Below are 22166 nucleotides of genomic sequence, written 5' to 3'. Positions count from 1 at the left end.
ATGTTTTCAGTCAGAGCAAGGTGGAATTTATCTTCCTAATTGTGACACGGTACCTTGAAAAATGCAACTAGGTGCGTAGAGGTAAGGCTTTGCGTAGTGCGTATAATTTGTCTTTTTAAAATCCTCCCCTTGCCCGCGTCCAAGGTATTGAGCTGCCCTTACGGAAGGCTGAAAGACTGAGCACCAGCTGCAGGACAGAGAACTCGCTGTCGGAACCTTTGTGTTGCAGTGCATCGCCCCTAGCCGGTGCTCTTTCGCAAACGGACCGTCCCTGCCTAGTGCCTGTTGGTAGGAACCCGCTTGGCGTCAGTCAGGTCTGAGGGGTCTTGTAGGTGTCTGTGACTGAAGGAGACTTTGGGGAGTGTTGGCAGGAGAGAAGGCGCCATGGACGATCAGGGCTGCCCTCGGTGTAAGACCACCAAGTACCGGAACCCTTCCTTGAAGCTGATGGTGAATGTGTGCGGGCACACTCTGTGAGTCGGGCGGCAGTGGATTCCAGGGGGAGAGACAAGCGAGGTGGGAGGAGAGAGCCAGGAGGTGCTCGGCCTCAGCTCAAGGGATTAAAGGGCGTCTTTAGTTTCGACCTGGGGGAGGAAAATGGGAAAAGGGATCGTTGCGGCCTCAGCTCAAGGGATTAAAGGGCGTCTTTAGTTTCGACCTGGGGGAGGAAAATGGGAATGCTCTTTCTTTAAACGGACCGTGTCCGCTAGCCTTGAGTGGCTCTGGCCTGCTTTTGAACTGCGGGTTCCTAGTGTGGTACCCAACAGTTTGTCACGTTTTTCCTCCATAGCCAATGAAAATATCGACTGGTTAAAAGTGTAGGGGATTGGAGTGTTTCCTTAATTCCATCGCATTTTTTTTAATTGAAAAGAGCGAAAGGGCTATGAAAACTTTATTATCAGTGTATACTGCTGCTATTTATTGTATGCGTTAATCTGAAAACCGCGCATGTGTGCCCACTTGTTCTGGTGGATTTCGTTTAGACTCTCATCACAAAAAGAAGAAAATCCAGACTCTAGGCAGTTAATTTTGGAGATACAGTAATGACTAACATTATAGAGTGCACATTATGTGCCAGGAACTGTTCTAAGCGTCTTACCATGAAGTAGGTACTGGTATCATTACCATTTCACAGGGAAGGAAACAGAGACTGCTCAAGGTCCCTTATTAAGTGGGTCCTGCTGAATTGGAACCCAGGAAGTCTGACTCTAGAATGCCCATGGGGGGGGGGAGGGGACGGAAGGAAGGAAGTTGAGTTCGTGTATGTTGAAGATTAAATTAAGGAATTAGTCAGTATTTCTTGCCAGATTTTTATGGTCAAGTGTGGTTCAGTAAAGGTGGTTCTGTTAAGCACTTTGGGATGAAAGGCACCATAAACGGTCCCGGGTTTATGATGGTTCAATATTTTTCGACTTCATGGTGCTAAGGCGATAGGCATTCAGTAGAAACTGTCCTTCAGTACAGTATTCAATAAATTACATGAGATATTCAATAGAATTTGTGTTAGATTATTTGCCCAACTGTAGGCTAATGTAAGTGTTCTGAGCACGTTTAAGATAGGCTAGGCTATGATGTTCAGTAGGTTAGGTGTATCAAATGCATTTTGGACTTACGGTATTTTCAACATAAAATCTATAGTAGACTATGATCAAATGGTTTAAGATTAGAAATGAGGTAAAAAATAATAACGTAGAATGCATGGAAAAGGGAAGCAAGGCAAACACAGTAGATAGACCACCTGTATTAGGTTTTTAGAGAGATTGCGTTCAATTTCTCTCTATTTTCCTGTATCAGGTTTGTTACAGTTGGTGGTAAAGGAAAGGGAATTTGCTTTTTTGGACTAAATATAATTTTCTGGCCTAGCAGAAATTAGCCAATCTGGGAAGATGATAGGATTTCAGTAAAATAAATGGCATTTTTATTAGATAATTATAAAACATTGGTTTTAATTGGTAAGTGCTTTTGTTATATCCTTAGTTATTTTTGTTAAGGAGTAAGAGTTAAGAATACTTGAATTCATTTTGGTGTTGCATTCATTTTGGTTAATTTGCTAACTTGTTAGATATAGATCACACTTTACAGTCCTTTTTTGAATTGCAATATGAACAAAATGAATAAAGGCTTTAGGGTGTTGGCTAAGAAAACAAGCTTTGGAATCAGCCTGATTTCATATTCGGTACTGTTACAGGCTTTGTGGCTTTGGGCAAATGACTAACTCCTTGTGCCTCATTCTTCTTATCTGTACAACAGAGAAAATAGTGCTGACTATATCACAGTCTTTAAGGATTAAATAGTAGGTGTAAAATATTGGGAGGTACTTAGTAGAGTTTCTGTCACATAGTTCAGTATATTGGCTGTCATTATTATTTGTATGTGACATGGGTGATATGCAGAAATGAACTTAAAACAGGATTTATTTTGCCTGCTATAAAAGACTTAAATAGTAATTATTATCCTTAAATGAATTCAATAGACTATAAAATGTGAAAATATAGCTTTAATTGTAATGGTAATTTTCTTAAAATGAATTCTATAGCATGTTCTCTAATCAATCATCCTTATTAGGAAGTACCTTAATTTAGGCTAAAACTCTGTTCTGTGTCAATGAATATAGGACAGAACTCACTAATTTTTTAAAAATTTTATTTTTGGTAACTCATTAAAAATTAAGATTATGTAAGTAATTAATAACAAAACCAACATAAGATATTAAGTGAAAGATTAGTTTCTCTGGTTTATTTCCCCAGAGGTAACAACTTTAGGTTCTTTGTGTATCTTTCCAGATATTTTCTATTTATATACAAATATGTGTTTGAGTTGAAAACATTTTCTTTCCCCAGCGTAAACAGGATAACAACTTTAGGTTCTTTGTGTATCTTTCCAGATATTTTCTATTTATATACAAATATGTGTGTTTGAGTTGAAAACATTTTCTTTCCCCAGCGTAAACAGGATCACATATACTGTGTATCCTTGCTTTTTAAATTATGTATATCTTGGATATCTTTTCTAAATCTATATGTCCTTCCTCTTTATTTTTTTTAACAGTGGGATAGTAGTTTGTTGTTCAATTATAATATAATTGATTTAACTAAACATTTTTTGATTAATATTTAGGTTTCCAGTTTTTCACTGGAATAAACATCCATCTTTGGGCAAACAGACATCTTTGAGCACTTGTACAAGTATATCATAAGATACAGCAGGTAAATCATAGGGTAAATGTCTAGTAGCGGAATTGTTGGGTTAGAGATTGTGGCTTTTAAATTTTGATAAATATTGCCTAATTGTTCTTGAAAAAGATTGTTAACAGTTATATTCCCAATAACTGTGTATGGCTACTCCTGTCGCCACACATCTTTGCTGATATTGGCCATTATTATTTTGTTAAATCTTGCATTCTGATAGATAAGAAAAACATTATGGGTCTTAATGAGAAATTCTTTTGATTTGATAGTATGTTGAGTTTGTATAGCATGTATTTCATGGGATTGAATTTAGGCATTTTTATAACATACTTGTTAGTTTGACAGGAGCAGGTATTACTGTTTAGCATTACTATTTGTATTAGTTATGTATTGAGTAATGAATAAACTCCAAAATTAGTAGGTTAAAACAACAAGCATTTATTATACAGTTTTTGAGGGTCAGGAATCTGGGAGTGGCTTAGCTGAGCGATTCTGGCTCTGGGTCTCATGAGGTGGTAGTCAAGTTGTTGGCTGGAACTGCAGTCTTTGAAGACTTAATGAGGCCCAAAATATCGGTTTCCAAGGTCATTCATGTGGCTTTTGTCAGGAAGCTTCAGTTCCTCCCCATTAACCTCTCCATAAGGCTACTCATGACATGCCTTCTCCCAGAGCTAGTGATATGAGCAGGAAAGGGTGGGTAGTGGGGAGGACTGGAAGCTGCAGAGCCTTTTAAAACCCGGTGACAGAAGTGACATATCATCACTTCTGCTGTATTTTATTTGTTATGCTGACCAATCCTGTTACAACCTGGGAGGGGATTTACACACTAGAGTGTGAAGTCTGGCTTCCACGTAATTTTATTAACTTATTTTTTGTTCATGTCCTCAAGTAGCAAAGAGATTTCAGGAGCCAAGTTGATAAAGTGAGTAGGAGTAGGACTTCATAAAAGATAGGAAGTACTGGATTATGCAAAGGTTAATTAGGAATACTATTAATGGGAGAAAATACAGGAGCAGAAAGAAAAGAAGAAAAGATAAAGAGGTGAAACAGGAAAATGTTTTTCTCCCTTAACTGCTAGCAGTTAAAGGAACATATTCCCTTACGTATCAGTCAGTCCAGCAGACACTCAAATGAGTTGATTGCATGCACATCTTCATTGGATTTCATGTTTTTTTCTTCTGATTCAAGGATGAATTTTGTCTCAATTACAGAAAAGGGTAGTTTTTTTTGATTCTTTGCTTATCAGACCCACTTATTTCAAGAAATAAGCCTTCCATAGAATCCTGAAGGCATGCTGAATTAGATGGAGTCAGTTATATCTAACTCTAATTTAACTACAGTGTTTAATAACTCAATTTCTGCCCCAGCCATTCTTGGCAAAACCTGTCTCTGGAATTTTTACATGTATTTGATTTTACTAAATTTACTTTTTTTCATTTTAAATATACACAAGAGACAAAGTAGTAGTTAAACAAAACCATGTACGTACTATGCTCACATATAAAAGCCAATATTTTGCCATATTTACATAGGCTCTTTCTCTCTCTATTTCTTCCCTTTTTTCTCTGCCCCTATTTCTCTCTCTCTCTTATTTACTGATATTACTGGATAGTTTGTCCTGAAGAGGTTATCTTGAAGAATCTGAATTCTGCTTATTGAGTCTCTGTGGTATTGTTTAATATGTTTCTCTGTCCTCTGTTTTTCTTCTAAATTTTCAGTTATATTTAGAAGTTTTATCAGATTAAGGTTCACTTTATTTGTTACAATAATTAAAAAATGGTATCAATCACTTGTTTTAACTAATATACTGATTTTATACAGTACCTTTGTGCATATTAGGAAACAGTGCCCCAGAAAAATTAGGAAAAGGCACCCGGTGGAAAATTTAGAAATGGGACTTTTGACATATATTGTTATTAATTTCTAATTTTATTCTTCTGTGGTAAGAGAACATGCTTTATAAAATTTCAGTCTTTTGAAATTTTCTGAAATGTTATTTGTGGTCCAGCATATGGCCTTTGTGAATGAAGTATAGTAGTCCCTTTTATCCATGGTTTCACTTTCTGCAGTTTCAGTTACCATACACTTCCAGCTTGTTAGTCACTTAGTAGCTGTGTCTGTTATCAGATAGAGTGTGTTGCAGTGCTTGTGTTCAAGTAACCTTATTATACTTAATAATGGTCCCAAAGTGCAAGAGTAGTGAAGCTGGCAATACAGATATGCCAAAGAGAAGCCATAAAGTGCTTCCTTTAAGTGAAAAGGTGAAAGTTCTCAACTTAATAATGAAAGAAAAAAAATTGCATGCTATGATCTACAGTAAGAGTGAATCTTTTTTTTTTTTTTTTTTTTTTCTTTTTGTCTTTTTCCGTGTCCGGCAACGGATCGCAACCCTCAGTGTTGCCCCCGTACCGGACCGGGACCGGCAACGGGATTACAACCCTCAGTGTTGCTCCCGCGCCTCGCTCAGCCAGTGAGCGGGAACCGGTCTGTATGTGGGATCCGAACCCTCGGCAGGAGCGCCACCACACTCCCAAGCGGTGCACTATAGCAGTGCGCCACCGGGCTGGCCAAGAGTGAATCTTCTATTTGTGAAGTTGTGAACAAGGAAAAAGAAATTCATACATAGTATATATAGGGTTCAGTATGATTCAGTTTTAGGCATCCCCTGGGGGTCTTGCAATGTATCCCCAAAGGATAAGGGGGGACTATTGTATCTTTGAAAAGAATGTGTATTTTGCTGTTGTTGGGTATAGTGTGTTACAAATGTCAATTAGGTTAACTTGATTGATAGTTTTACTCAGATCTATATTCTTAGTAATTTATTTCATCTACTCATTTTATCAATTACTCCATCTATGATTTTGTATTTGTCAATTTCTCTTTAGTTTTGCCATGCTTCATGTATTTTGAAGCTCTCTTAGTAGATACATAGTTTGGATTGTTATGCCTTTTTGATGATTCTCTCCTTTTATTGTTATGAGATATCCCTTTTTGTCTCTTGTAGTACCCTTTGTCCTGAAGTCTATGTTTGACATTAATATGGAACTGTCAGCTTTCTTATGCTTACTATTTGACAGTTCATCTTTTTCCATTCTTTTACTTTTAACCAATGTGTGTCTTATTTCTCTTAGATAGCACATAGTTGGGTATTGCTATTTTATCTGGTCTGACAAGCTCTGCCTTTTAATTGGTGTGTTAGTCCATTTATATTTAATGTAATTTTTGATTTTGTTGGTTTTAAGTCTATTTGTTTTCCATTTATTCCTTTTTTTGTTCTTCTCTTGCTCCTTTCCTGCTGTATTTTAAATTAATTATATATTTTTAAGTATTGACCTATTAGTAATAGCTCTTCATTGCTGTTATTTTTATTATTATTTTTAGTGGTTTTTATAGGTATATCTTTTACTTCTCTTGTGTATGATTCAGTATTGTTATTTTTGCTTTGAACAGCCAGTTGTCTTTAAGGAAATGTAGAATTTTTTTTTAACACCTTTATTGAAATATAATTCACATACCTTAAAATTCACTTGGAGTGTATAGTTCAATGACTTTTAGTATATTCCCAGAGATTTGCATCCATCATCACAATCATTTTGGAATGTTTTTGTTACCCTGCAAAGAAATCACTCTCCACTAAACAATTACTGCCCCTGCATCCCATGCCCCCTAGTGCTAAGCAGCTAGTACTCAATTTTCTGTTTATAAAGATTTACTTCTTCTGGCCATTTCATGTAATGGAATCATATAGTATGTGGTTTTCTGTTACTGACTTTCTTTTTTACTTAGAATAGTGATTTCAAGGTTCATCCATGTTGCAGCATGTGTCAGTACTTCATTTCTTTGTATTGCTGAATATTATCCCATTGTATGGGTATACCACATTTTATTTATCCATTCATTAGTTGAAGGACATTTGGGCTTTTTCCACTTTATGGCTATTATGAGTAATACTTCCATGAACATTTGTGTACAAGTTTTTGTATGGACAAGTGTTTTTATTTCTCTTAAGTGTATACTTGGGAGTAGAATTGTTGGATCAATGATAACTCTACGTTTAACCATTTAAGGAACTGTTTTCCAAAGTGGCTATACCATTTTACATACCTAGTAGCAGTGTGTGAGGGTTCTGGTTTTGCTACATATTTGTCTGCACTTGTTATTGTCTGTCTTTTTGATTATAGTCATTCTAGTGGGTATGAATTGGTGAAATATAGTTTTTTATATTTACCCACTTATCTTTTCATTCTTTTTTCCACAAACTTTTTGAAGTACCCTTTTATTTTATACTAGCTATTTACGCGAATCTTGTGACCAAGGAGTTTTGAAAGCACTGTGCTAGGACATTAACAGTGAACGTGGCAGACATGGTTTCTGCCCCCATTAATTTTATAATGTTTTAGCTTTTCTTTTGTTATTAAAAGGAAATTAGATTTTCTTTTCTTTTTTTTTTTATAAGGAAGAAAAAGAAAGTTTAGAGTTTATAAAAATATTCTTTGTAATTAAGCTGTGAAAGTGAGCTTTATGCTGTCTGTTAAATAAGCTATTTGTTAAAAAAGTACTATTTGTTAAAGAAACAAAAACCTGATGCTGATAACTCCAAGGTCAAGAGTTCGGATCCCCATATTGTCCAGCCTTACCAAAAAAAAAAAAAAGAAAGAAAGAAAGAAAGAAACAAAACCCTGCAATCCTGCAACCTAATTTTAGCCATTGTGCTGATTTATTTAAAATTTAGATTTAGAAAAAGGGCCTTTGTGGAAGCAAATCGTTTTGGTGGGTACATCTTCAACTGATGAGGGCTTTTCAAGGTTGGCATCAAGAGAACAAAAATATTTGAGTGGTTCCAAATGCATAAATGGTTTTGTGCAAATCAGCCACTGAAGAGGAAAGATCTAAATATTATCCCCTTTAGGAAAGAGGAATATGATGTCTGATTTGGCTCTCGCATTTAGGGTGGAAGATTGTGCAAAAGTACAGGCTATAGTGCTATTTGTTTTATCAAAAGGATTGATAAGGAGTTGGCAGACTCAGTTGGTTTAAAATTGGAAGTAGCTTAGCAATCATCTTTCCAGTTCTGTTCTACACCTGCCCCCCACCTTTTTAATAGATGTGAAATCTGAAGCCTAAGAAAGGATATATGGTTGTGTATATACTTGGTCACTTGGCTAACTCCAGTTTGCTTTTTTTGTGTAAATCCGTTAGGAATTATTCAATTAAATTTTGATCACATGTTTGCTAAAGAAAATTCTTATTAATATAATGCAACCAGGTTGCAACTCAAATCCATTTTATGTATAAAATGAAAATACTAAAATATTATCAAAATCAGTTTGATACACTTGGAACAATTTTCTCTTTATATTTTTGTTTCCAGGATGCTAGCTTAAAATTAAAAAAAGGAACCTTAAACTTTGAATAATGTTTTTTTGTTTTTGCCAGTGTCATAGTATTTGGTTTTTGAGGTATAATCAGATGCCATTAGGAAGCTTAAATGAATTGTATTGTTTATATGATGAAATGATTTAGAGGATAACTTATTTTATAGTATTTTTATTTTGCATATTTCATTTTTAATATTGTATATCAAGAAATACACATTATATATGTGCAAAAACAAATATATGTATTCTCATCAAGGGTTTGGATCCCCATGTCTGCCAGCCACCAAAACAAACAAACAAACAAACACACAAACAACCCAAATATATGTATTCTCTACAAACAGATAAGAGAATGTGAAATTTAACAGAGTTCATTACAAATATTTGGGAGTGTTAGGTTTTCTTTTCATTTACTAAGTTGGAATATGTAAAAAGCAGAATTTTAAGATGAAGACAAATGATTGTATACCTCACTCAATTTTTTTTTTTAGATCAAAAATATGATTGTGGTTATATCATTGAAAATTAATGAGGGCTCCATCAATATGGTGCAGTATCTCTGCATCACTGATTTATATATATTTAATGAGTTTGATAGTCTAATTTCAGGTAACTGAAGCAAACTGCATCTAGCACTAACTCTGATTTACTTACAATTTACCCCATTAAAATATAAATGTATTGAAATATACCAATCTTAAGTGTAATTTCTTTTTTTTTTTTTTGTCCTTTTTGATACCGGCTGCACCGCACTCAGCCAGTGAGCGCTGCGAGCACACCGGTCATCCCTATATAGGATCTGAACCTGCGGCGGGAGCGCTGCTGCGGTAATTTCTTAATAAATAATTTTACAGTATTTATTTTCTGGCTATAACTTGTTTCTAAGCAAGCAAAGCATGAGATTTCAGTACTGTTTCAGACAATTTTACCAAAATATGATGTTTTATTTGATCATATTTCTTGCTATAGCTCTAGAGTAGATTTGGAATAGAAGATACTTTAAAAAAAAAAGCTTTAAAGAGAAATACAATTGGTGAAGTGTGACAGATGCTATATTTCTGAGATCTATTGGAGCATATGTGAGGACCATTTAAAGGTCTATTTCTATATTCTTTAGCATTAGGAATATAATTTTTAATACTTGCATTTTATTTTTAAATAGTTTTATTTTTAAGATGTCTGTTTTGTTAGTTTTGTTGAAAAGATGCCATAGGATAATATTAAAAAACATTTTTGACAAAAGAAAAAATTGTTCATAATACTTTTACAGAGGAGTTATTTTAATTTTTACCTTCTGATTCTTGTGTATGCTCACACACAAATGAACAATTAGAAATAAATCATATATAATGGGTGATTTTTTTACAGAATAGGAGTTTGCTGAGCTAAATATTGCTTTATTATCTAAAAGTGCTAATATTGCCATTAAATGAATACCTAATTAATCTTAAATATTATTAGTAAGATATGGTGTTAGCAGATACATATTCTTTGTCCATATTTGCTCTATATCCAATCAGTTGATAGCAAAGGGAGTGAGTTTCTTTAAGTTGAGATTGATAAGCAAAATTTTAAAGACAACAAATTTTTACTAAGGTAGTTTAAATATATCTCTAAGATGTAAAATGTAATATATTGCAGTAGATGTTTCTGCATTATTCGGATTATGATTGTCTTATTTCTCATACTTGTGTCTGGCATACCCATTAATATTTAATTCCTTCTGGAGGTTAATTGGAAAAAGCGATCTGTGTAATGTGCTGCTACTAAATGCAAAAACATACTTTATAGTGGGAATGGTGTCAATAACAAGTTACCACAGCTAGTGTATGTTTAGTGTTTGCAATTTCTCCTTGGGAAATATATTACTTGTGTCTTGTTTGCTTTATGTATTTTTGATTTATATTATTTGGAATTAGAATAGAAACTAAAATTTGTATATTATATGCAGAAGTTAGTATGTAACAAACTAGATGTTGTTGAAAACATATGGCCAAAGTAGAGTGATTAAAAAGATACCTCACAGAGAACAGTTATATACATATATAAATACCAAGTTTTTTTTCTATACCAAAAGATTGAACCAGAAATTGAACCTGTGCTTTTTGATTATATTCTCTTTACTAATACTGTGTTTGCGATTGTTGTATTCATTTACAGATTTTTGGTTTCTAGATGATGTTGGCGGGGGGGAGAGATAGAGGGAGAGAGAGAGACAGAGTTTGGTGCTGTGCTTAAAGGATCAACACTGGAGTCAAAGAAACTTGGTTAAATCCTGTGCTACTGCTTATTGGCTGTGTGACCTTCAGCAAAGGCTTTTTTGACCCCCTGATTTCTAAATCTCTAAAATGGTAATAAAAATAATACTGCCTACTTTATAGGCTTGTTGTGAAAATTAAATAAATGGAATTTTGTACAAGGTGCTTGGAATGTTATGCCTGGTACATATCAGGTAATACTTCGGGGGGCACATGTTATGATCATTATTAAGAGTGGAGGTGTCAGTTTTAAGGGTTGTATAATGTTTCTTTATGAAAAATTTAAAAATATTTGCAGTAATAGAGAATTTTAAGTGAGTTAAGTATACTGGTTAACCAGATTTAATCATAGCTAACAATTTCTGTGCATATGCATTTCTTTTTTTAGATTAATCACAAATGGGATTATGCTGAATGAATTTATTGGCAATTTAGTTTATTTAACAATATATCCTGGATAACTTCTCATGTTAGAGCATACAGATATATGTCATTTTTTTTTTAATGACTGCAGAATATTCCATCTTTTAAAAATGCCTTAATTTATTTAACCTGTTATATATTAGTGGAAGTTTTGGTTGTTTCCAGATGTTTAATATTATAATTTTCTGGTGTACATGCATATCTTTGTGTATATGTGAGTGTAAACTTCTAAAATCAGGGTGTGCATTTGTAATTAGTAGATATTACCAATTTTTAATTTTTATTTTGTTTTTTCAACTTTATTGAGATATTAATTGAAGTTAGTAAACTGCACATATTTAAAGTGTATAATTTAATTTGTATGACATATTTGTACACTCATGAAACCATAACCACAGTTAGATAAATATTTGTTACCTGCAAAAGTGTCCTTGTACCCTTTTGTAATCCATTCTTCCCCCAACCCTCATTCCCAGGCAATGGCTGATTTGCTTTCTCTCATCATAGATTCATTTGCTTTTGCTATAATTTTAAATAGAGTCATACAGTCTGTACTCATTTTTGCCTGGCTTCTTTCACTCAGCTGAATTATTTTGCAATTCATCTATGTTGTGTGTATCAACAGTTCATTCCCCTTTATTGCTGAATGGTATTCCAATATATGGATATACCACATTTTTTTAATCCATTTACCAGTTAATGGACATTTGGCTTGTTTCTGGTTGTTAATTATTACAAAAGAGCTGCTATGAACATTCATGTAAAAGTCTTTGTGTGAACATACGTTTTTTTTTCTCTTGGGTAACTACCTAGGAGTGAAATGGCTGGGTTATATGGTAGGAATATGTTTAACTTTTTGAGATTTATAGTTTTAGATTTTATATTTAGGTTTGTGATCCATTTTGACTTAATTTTTATGTATGTTATGAGGTAAGAGTGGATTTTTTTTTTTTCAAGAATGTCTAGTTGGTCCAGCACCATTTGTTGAAACAACTTTTCTTTTCCCATTAGATTGCCTTGGCATTTTTGTCAAAATCAGTTGACCAAGTAAGTGTGGGTCTATTTCTCAGTGTGCTATTCTGCGCCAATGATTTCTATGTATCTTTGCCAGTACAATCAAATTGTTTTGATTACTGAAGCTTTAAGTAAGTCTTGAAGTCAGGTAGCGTGTAAGTCATTCAATTTTGTTTTTCATTTTATAAGTTGCTTTGATTTTTCTAGGTCACTTGCATTTCCATATTAATTTTAGAATAATTTTGTCAACTTCTATAAAAAAGTCTATTAGAATACTGATTGGGATTGCATTAAATTGGGGAAAATTTCCATTTTAACAGTATTGAATATTCATATTCATGATGAACATGATATATCTTTAATTTCACTCAGTGATGTTTTTATAATTTTCAATGTAGAGGTCTTGGATGCCTTTTATTAGATTTATTCCTAGGTAATTTGTATGTTTTGGTTCTACTATAAATTTTTTTTTTTTAAATTTCACTTTCCAATTGTTTGATACTATTTACCAATAGTATCAGTTTAACATGTAGAGGTCTTGGATGCCTTTTATTAGATTTATTCCTAGGTAATTTGTATGTTTTGGTTCAACTATAAATTTTTTTTTTTTTAATTTCACTTTCCAATTGTTTGATACTATTTACCAATAGTATCAGTTTAACAAGTCATTGATTTTTGTATTTTAACTTTAGATCTTGCAATTTTGCTGAATTCATTTATTCTGGTAGTTGGTTTGTAGGTTCACTTGGATTTTCTATATAAACAATCATATTACCTGTAGCTAGGACAGTTTTACTTCTTCCATTCCAGTCTTTATTTATTTATTCATTTTTTAGTCTGAATGCAGTATTAGAACCTCTAGAATAATGCTGAATAGAAGTGGTGAAATAGGCATTCTTGCTTTGTTCTTGGTCTTGGGGGGATGAAATTGTCTTTCACCATTAAGTATGATGTTAGTTGTAGGTCTTTCAAAAAATGCCTTTTATCAGTTTGCTGGGTCTGTAGTCATTTTCAGGCTCTATTGGAGAAGGATCAGTTTTCAAATATACTGGTATGAGTTGTTGGTAGGCCAGAGAAGATCTGTTTTCATGTTTACTCTCCACAGAGCTGCCTCACGATAATGGCAGCTGGCTTCCCATAGGGTAAGTCCCAAAGATGGGAAACACTGCCTTTTTATAATCTAATCCAGGAGAGAGCATTACATAAAGGTATAAATACCAGGAGGTGGGATCATCTTAGAGATTGCCTATCACAGGAATTGACTCCCTCCTCTTCTATCTTTTTGAAAAATTATTTTGTGTAATATTGATGTTATTTCTTATTTGAGTTTTTGATAGAATTTGCCAATGAAATCTACTGGACCTGGAGTTTCTTTTGGGAAGGTGTCGGGCTGGGTCACAGACACTTCAAACCCATTCTGTAGACTGGGTCATAGACCCCTCATATGCAGATTGGGTCACAGACTCCTCATGTGCAGATTGTGAGCTAGATGATTAGAAAAAGATCCTGGGAGCCACTGGTGAGGTTGACATGCTTTATTTGGATGTGAGCTCAGCCCCCAGTGGATCAGAACCATTGTCTTTTATAGTAGAGTCAGATAGCCACAGAACACCTGGGTGCACATGAGCAGTTAACGTATTTACATCAGACAGTCTTGAGTCATGCTCAGGTGGATGTGAGGTGTGGGAGCCTGACCAGTCTGTATCCATTTTCCTCACATAAGGTCTCTGGTAACAAATTCAATTTCTTTAATACATACAGGAATATTCAGAGTCTTTGTTTGCATTTCCCTGATGATTAATGATGTTGAGCATTTTTTTACGTGCTGGTTAGCCATTTGTATGTCTTCTTTTGAGAAATGTCTGTTTAGGTCCTTTGCCCATTTTTTAATTAGGTGATTTGTTTTTTTGCTGTTGAATTTTTACAATTTCTTATATATTATGGATATTAGCTGCTTGTCAGACATGTGGCTTGCAAACACTTTCTCCCATTTTGTATGTTGTCTCTCTACTTTGTTGCTCGTGTCCCCTGCTGTGCAGACTCTTTTTAGTTTGATATAGAACCATTATATATTTTTTGCTTTAGTTGCCTATGCCTTTGTAGTCTTGCTCAAAAAAATGCTGCCCATTGCCATTTTGCATAGTGTTTCCCCTATTTTTTTTCTAGTAGCTTCATAGTTTTGGGTCTTAAGTCTTTGATCCATTTTGAGTTGATTTTTGTGGATGGTGAGAGATAGGGGTCTGGTTGCAATTTTCTGCATGTGGATATCCAGTTTTCCCAGCACCATTTGTTGAAGAGTGTGTTTTTCCCCCATTGTATATTTTTTAGTACCTTTGTCAAAAATCAGTTGGCTGTAAGTGTGTGGGTTTGTTTCAGGGCTGTCTATTCTATTCCATTGGTCAATTTGTCTATTTTTATGTTAATACCATGCTGTTTTAGTTACTTTAGCTTTATAGTGCCTCCAACTTTGTTCTTTTTGTTCAAGATTGCTTTCATGCTTCAGAGTCTTTTGTGGTTCCATGCAAATTTTAAGATTGCTTTTCCTATTTCTGTGAAGAATGTCATTGGTATTTTGATAGGGTTTGCATTGAACTTGTAGATTGGTTTGGGTAATATGGGCATTTTGATGATGTTAATTCCTCTGATCCATGAACATGGGGTATCTTTCCATTTATTTTGTGTCTCATTCAGTTTTTTTCACCAGTATTTTATAGTTTTCATTGAGAGGTCTTTCACCTCCTTTGTTAAATTTACTCTTAGTTATTTCATTTTTTGGTCGCTATTGTGAATGGGATTACTTTCTCGATTTCTTCTTCCGCTATTTTGACATTGGCGTATAAGAAGGCTGTTGATTTTTGTGTGTTGATTTTGTATCCTGCCACTTTACTGAATTCATTTATTAGTTGTAGTAATTTTGGGGGGAGTGTTTAGGGTTTTCTGTGTATAGGATCATGTCATCTGCGAACAGGGACAGTTTGACTTCCTCCCTTCCTATTGAATGACTTTTATTGCTTTCTTTTGCCTTATTGCACAAGCTAGAACTTCAGTACTGTGCTGAATGAGTGGGGAAAATGGGCTTCCAATTTTTGTCCATTCTGTACTAGCTGTGGGTTTGCTGTATATGATCTTCATTGTATTGAGGTACATTCTTTCGGTACCTAATATATTCAGTGTTTTTATCATTGAGGGGTGTTGTATTTTATTAAATTCATCTATTGAATGATATTTTTTTTCTTCTTCATTCTGTTGATGTGATGTGTTATATTTATAGATTTGTGTATATTGATCCATTCTTGCATTCCTGGGATGAATTCCACTTGATCATGGTGTATGATCTTTTTAACATGTTACTAGATTCTGTTTGCTAGTATTTTGTTGAGGATCTTCACATCTGTGTTCATTAGGGATGTTGGTGTGTAGTTTTCTATTTTTTGTTGTTGTTGTGTCTTTTTCTGGTTTTGGTATGAGGGTAATGCTGGCCTTGTAGAATGAGTTTGGAAATTTTCCCTCCTCTTCAATTTTTTGGAAGAATTGGAGAAGAATTGGTGTTAGTTTTTCTTTGAATGTTTGGTAGAACTCAGTGGTGAAGCCGTCTAGTCCCAGGGTTTTCTTTGTTAGAAGACTTTTTATTACTGCTTCAATTTCATTACTCATTATTGGTCTGTTTAGGTTTTCTAGTTCTTCATGATTTAACTTTGGTAAGTTGTATGTGCCTTACGTCGTATGTGTCTAGGAATTTATCCATTTCTTCTAGGTTTTCCAGTTTGTTTGTATATAGTTGTTTGTAGTAGTCTCTTATGACCTTTATGTTTCTGTGGTGTCAGTTGTCCCCTTTTTCATTTCTGATTTTATGTATTTGAGTCTTCTCTCTCTTTTTATTCATTAGTCTAGCTAAAGGTTTATTGATTTTATCTTTTCAAAAAACCAACTCTTTGTTTCACTGATCTTTTGTATTGTTTTTTAATCTGTAAATCATTTATTTCTGTTCTGATCTTTGTTATTTCTCTCCTTCTATTGATTTTGGGTTTGATTTGTTCTTGTTTTTCCAGGTCTGTGAGGTGTAACATTAGGTTGTTTATTTAGAGTCTTTCTTCTTTTTTGATATAGGCATTTATACTTCCCTCTTAGAACTGCTTTTGCTGTATCCCATAGGTTCTGGTTTGTTGTGTTTTTTTTTTTTTTTTTTTTGTCCTTTTTGAGACCGGCCGCACTGCACTTAGCCAGTGAGAGCACCAGCCATCCCTATATAGGATCCGAACCTGCGGCGGGAGCGCTGCTGCGCTCCCAGCGCTGCACTCTCCCGAGTGCGCCATGGGCTCAGCCCTGGTTTGTTGTGTTTTCATCTTTATTTGTCTCCAGGAATTTAAAAAATTCCTTCTTAATTTCTTCTTTGACCCATTCATTCTTTAGGGGCATATTGTTTAACTTCCATGTATTTGTAGTTTCTTGTGTCCCTTTTGTTGTCGGTTGTGGCCATCTGCTCCTTCATGGGCCTGGGGAAATCTTGCCAGTGGACTTTATGGGCTATGGGCTGTTATAGTGTGCTCTGAAGCCATCCTTTCCATTGCAGACTCCAAGCAGGTTTATGTGAAGGGTGCCACTGTGGCTTTTTCCAGCTTGTGTAATAACTGGCTCAAAACAGTAGGTGCCGTCCCTACACGCTCTCACCATTGCCTTGCTCACCTTCATTGAACTCTGTGGGTCTGTCCTTTTCCTCCTCCTGCTCCACTGGTTCCAGATTGGCAGTCTTTGCTTTTTGATAGTTGTAAATTTGTTACATGTGGGAAGGTGCAATGCTGGGAATCCTCTCTTCTTCCATCTTGATGATAATGTCACTCCCTGCTTTCCTAGCTGTCTTTTTGTTGATGATTTCTTATTTAATTTCATGTGGTTGGAAAATACACTTCTGGAGCCCTTTATTTCTTTGTGTAGATCCTGATTTTCCTCTGGTAGTATTTCTCATCAGCTCAATGAATTTCCTTTAGCATTTCCTGGAGAGCAGATTTGCTGATGATGAATTCTCTTACTTTTCATCTGAGAATTTCTTTTGGGGGGGGCGGCAGCTGGCTGGTATGGCTACAATTTCTTATTTCACCTTCATTCTTGAAGGATATACAAGGGTGATTCAAGAAGTTTGGAAAAATGGAATCAAAAGTTTGGAAAAATGAATCTTTCTGTGAACTTTTTGAAGACCCTTCATATTTGTTTGATGTATAATTCTGTATTAATGGTTTTTTCTTTCAGCTCTTTAAAAATGTTCCACTGTTTTCTTTCTTTCACTGTTTCTTTCACTGAGAAATCATTGAAAATTGAATCATCATTCCCTGCATAAACTGTTTTTTCTCCAATTGCTTTCAAGATATTTTTTCTTGTCTCTATATTTTGTTTTCAGCAGTTTGACTATGACATGTCTTGGCATGGTTTTCTTTGGGTTTATCCTGTTTGTAGTGTACTGCTATTGTTAAATCTCTAAATTTATGCCTTTAATCAATTTTAGGAAGTTTTTTTTTTTTTTCCCTTTTTGTCTTTTTTTGTGTCCAGCAACGGATCGCAACCCTCAGTGTCGCGCCCGTACCGGACCGGGACTGGCAACGGGATCGCAACCCTCGGCGTCGCGCCCGCACCTCGCTCAGCCAGTGAGCGGGAACCGGTCTGTATGTGGGATCCGAACCCTTGGTAGGAGCGCCGCCGCGCTTCCCAAGCGGCGCACTGTAGCAGTGCGCCACCGGGTCGGCCCAATTTTAGGAAGTTTTTGATAATTATTTCTCAATTTTTTTTCTACTTTAATCTCTTTCTTCTCTTCTGGGATTCCAATCTCCAATGATATGTCAGGGCTTTGAAATTGTCCCCGCAGAGGTTCTTTTTTTTTTTTTTCCCTCCCATGTTTTTTTCCCTCTCTGTTCTTTAGTTTGAATGTCTTTAGAACTATCTTCAAGTTCATTAAGTCTTCTCTCCATCATCTTTATTCTGCTATTGAACTGATCCTGATCCAGTGCATTTTTATTTCCACCATTGTATTTTTAAGTTCTAAAGTTTCCATTTTTAAAAAGTTTCTCTCTCTTGTGATTCTCACCATGTAATACCCTGAGTTGTTGTAGAGAGCCACCACCAAGAAGGCCCTCACCAGGTGTGCCCACTGGACTGTGGATTTCCCAGACTTCAAAACTATGAAGCGTCAAGGTGCAGACAGGTTAAACCACATGCCCAAGATCATATGGCTGGACCATTAAAAAAAAAATCCAGTCTAGAATTCTGGTCAAGATGCTGGAATAGATGGTCCCCAGTGTCACTCTCTCTCTCACAAATCAACCAATTAACAACTATAAAAATGTAACAACAGCCAAGCTGGGGCCACTGGAGGTCAGGGGAAGAGGAGGAGAGACCTACGGAGTTCATGACGGGGGAGAAGCCACGATGAGAGAAAGAAAAAACTGCTCGGAGTGTTTCGGGCTGTGGCCACTTTAAGGCTGGAGCTGCTGAGCACATGGAGCAGGAGCCAGCAGAAGCTGCAACTGTGCCCTTCTGATGGAGTTGCTTGGATACAGCAGGGGAGAAGAGGGCCTTGGTGGCCCCCAGGACAGCAAGACCACTAATAGGGTTCCCATGGACCCACATGGGAGCAAGGAGCTAGAACAGCTGAAAAAGAGGAGCCATTCAGAGGCCAGTGAGTCACTGCAAGGACCGGCACAGGACCCGTCACACCAGAAGTGTTTGGAGCACAGGTGGTGGGGGAGACTGGCCCACCAAGAGAACACTGGGACACAGCAAGGACAGCTGATCTGCCCCCAATCAGTGCAGGGCCACTCAGAGGAGACTGGTTGGGAATGCAGAATTGCATGGGGTGCAGTTTGATGAAAAGATTCAGGCCCAGATCAGAGTTTCTACACAACCCAGGTGCACTGAGTCTCTGGAGAGCCGGAAGTACCTATACGGTCAACCATTCTATAATCGCTGCACCAATTTACAGTCCCACCAGCAGTGTAGGAGGGTTCCCTTCTCTCTGCATCCTTGCCAGTATTTGTTATTCTCTGTCTTTTTGATAATAGCCAGTCTACCTGGAGTGAGATGATCTCTCAGTGTGGTTTTGATATGCATTTCCTTGATGCTTGGTGATGTTGAATGTTTTTCTTGTGTCTGTTGGCTATCTGTTTATCTTCCTTTGAGAAATGCCTATTCAGCTCCTTTGCCCATTTTTAAATTTTTTTTGCTATTAAGTTTTTGAGTTCCTTGTGTATTCTGGATATTAATCCTTTGTCAGATGTATATTTTGCAGTTATTTTCTTCCACTCTGTAGGTTGTATTTTCTCTCTGTTAATTGTTTCTTTGCCTGTGCAGAAGCTATTTGAGTCTTTAATCCATTTTGAGTTGATTTTGGTACATGGCAAGAGGTATGGTCTAGTTTCATTCTTCTACATATGGATATCCAGTTTTCCCAGTACCATGTATTGAAGAGGCAGTCTTTTCCCCAATGTATGTTCTTGTTGCCTTTGTCAAAGATCAGTTGGCTGTAAGTATATGGGTTGATTTCTGGGTTCTCTATTCTGTTTCATTTGTCCAAGTGTGTGCTTTTATGTCAGCACCATGCTGTTTTGGTTACTATAGCTTTTTAGTATAATTTGAAGTGGGGCAGTGTAATGCCGCCACCTTTATTTTTTTTGCTCAGGATTGCTGTGGCTATCTGGGACCTTTTGTTGTTCCATATGAATGTTAGGATTTTTTTTTCTATTTCTGTGAAGAATGTCATTGGTATTTTGGTGGGGATTCCTTTGAATCTGTGGATCACTTTGGGTAATATGGATATGAAAATACTTATTCTTAAATACTGTTATTTATAGTCTAGTAAGATGGTAATCCTACGAGAGGAACTTAGTGCACTTGAGGGAGTGACAGAGTGAAATCTTCCATTTTATGCTCACTCTGGGGCATAGATAATCGACTTTGAGAGGAGAGACTAGTGAAATAGGGGATGTTTTCTAAAAATGTCTCTCTCTTTTTTCTGAACATATAAGTGAATTTGTGTAAGTAAATATGCATATGACGACATGCCCTTGTTATAACAGAATGCTCGTGAGACTTACCTTTGTTCTTTTTGGGAAAAGCAGACTTTTAATTTCTTTTATTATGATCCTTAGATTATTTGATAGACTGTTTAATGGACTATGACATATGAAAGGTTGAGTTTTGTTGAGTTTGTAAAGCACAGTATGGGAACCTCCGATCATAATGAAGTGTCTGTTATTAAGAAAATTTCAGGTATATTTAGCCAGTATACAACATTTGTTGAAGACATATAGGAAGAGTTACATCAAAAAATTTTAAAGTAGAATTTCTGCATTTTTCATTGTACTACAGTTGTCTGGAAAAGTTACTGTCAGATAATGTCTCGTTACTTTTGGAACATACCTTATTGTACATGAAGTTCAGACCTTATACGGCATATAAATTAAGAAGTGATTTTTCCCAATGTTGAGGAGGCAAAATGTTGAAAAGTGATCACCGAAGGATTTCTTAAAGTAGCGCATTCTTATATTTCACAGTGTCTTATAGATTGCTCACCATTTAACAGTTATGCTAGAAGATGGAAAAATCTTGATGGCAGTTGTAGGAACTTCTGCTATTTGCAAATCAATTAAAATGAAAATAAAGCAAGTGTAAAGTTTTAGTGTTTCTGGGAAGATAGAATTTGACTCACAAAGGTGTCCTTCATGTACTCTTTCTGGCTACACACCTGTCATTCATGTACTCTTTCTGGCTACACATCTAAAGCTACAGTCTTCCGGGGATTTAATTATTAATACAGAAATGTATTTTACAAAATAGAGCCATGTCTATTTTGATACTATATAATTTCCTTTAAAAATGAGTAAATGCCCTTGCAAATTTTTGGACAAAATCAGTTGTACTCTTTTGCATTTGGAGATCAATAGTAAAAGGGTATTTACTTCCAGTTTAAGTAGTAGCCTAGAGTTTCTCTTCAATTTAGTTTTGGCTTGGTTAAAGCATTAGTATTAGTTTGACCTGGACTAAAACTTGATAGTAAGATGTCATCAGCTGTGAGTTCCCTAGTGACTGGCTTTCAAATTTGACTAAGAGAGAGAAGGCTATTTGATTTGACAGTCTTAAGAAATTGTTTGCAGTTTTCTGCTACTGCAGAAATTGTTCGGATATGTAACATATAGTTCCATGAAGCTGAAAATTTTCTGTTTGAAACTAATGGTGTAGAAAGTAGTTTCTTTTGTTATATATGGAGGGATTGGTGTTTAAGAGGTGGAAGTACTGATCTGTCAATCTCTTATTCTCATTTAGCTGATAGTTTTTGGTGATTATTCCAAGTTCTATCAATTTATAGACCGTATTCAAGTCAATATGAAAATTTTATCTGAATGCAATTTCAGATTTTGTAATGTCTTAGTGCATTTTTTCTTTGTTGTCTATATACACGTGTGCACACATACATTGGAATGTTTGATATTTACGGGTGATCAGTGAGATATGACATTAAAATGCATTGCCTGGTAAAAGTACACTGCAATCTATTTTGACAGTATTTTTAATAGAATGTTTCTAAGCATGTGAACCACATGGCAACCATGAGTTTGGGGGTTTAGGACAAGATTTTATTTCCCAGAATATCACTCATGTTACTCCTAGATTATGTCAGAAAAATATATGAGACAAAGTGCAGTTTGGTTTCAGTTAACACTTTCAAAATTTTCACTCCCGTAGTGTCTGTCTTAGAAATGCTGATGATGAGTCATAGAAGTTCTTTTTCTATCCTCAGCCCCAGAATATGTAGAGAAAAAGATAGGAACAGAGAATATGAAATAGTAGAAACTGTTCTTGCACTCCCCGGCTTTTCAGCCCCCCCCCCCCCCCCCCCCCCCGGCCAGCGACATCTATACTTT

The 22166-nt window shown here is 35.6% G+C and overlaps 1 protein-coding gene across 1 annotated transcript in view; it reads left to right on the top strand.

Annotated features, from left to right (window-relative positions):
- The first annotated feature begins 256 nt into the window (after positions 1-256).
- Positions 257-22166, top strand: part of MNAT1 (MNAT CDK-activating kinase assembly factor 1) — a 220380-nt gene continuing 198470 nt past the window's right edge. The window contains exon 1 of the mRNA XM_008565940.1: positions 257-473. Within this exon, the coding sequence (XP_008564162.1) occupies positions 385-473 (89 nt within the window). The 5' untranslated portion in view covers positions 257-384. The remainder of the gene's footprint in view (positions 474-22166) is intronic.

The sequence above is a fragment of the Galeopterus variegatus genome, unplaced genomic scaffold (genome assembly GCF_000696425.1).
Source record: "Galeopterus variegatus unplaced genomic scaffold, G_variegatus-3.0.2 Scaffold215, whole genome shotgun sequence".
Classification (NCBI taxonomy): Eukaryota; Metazoa; Chordata; class Mammalia; order Dermoptera; family Cynocephalidae; genus Galeopterus; species Galeopterus variegatus.
Note: the sequence above shows the minus strand (reverse complement) of the source record. Positions and strands in the feature narration are given on the sequence as shown.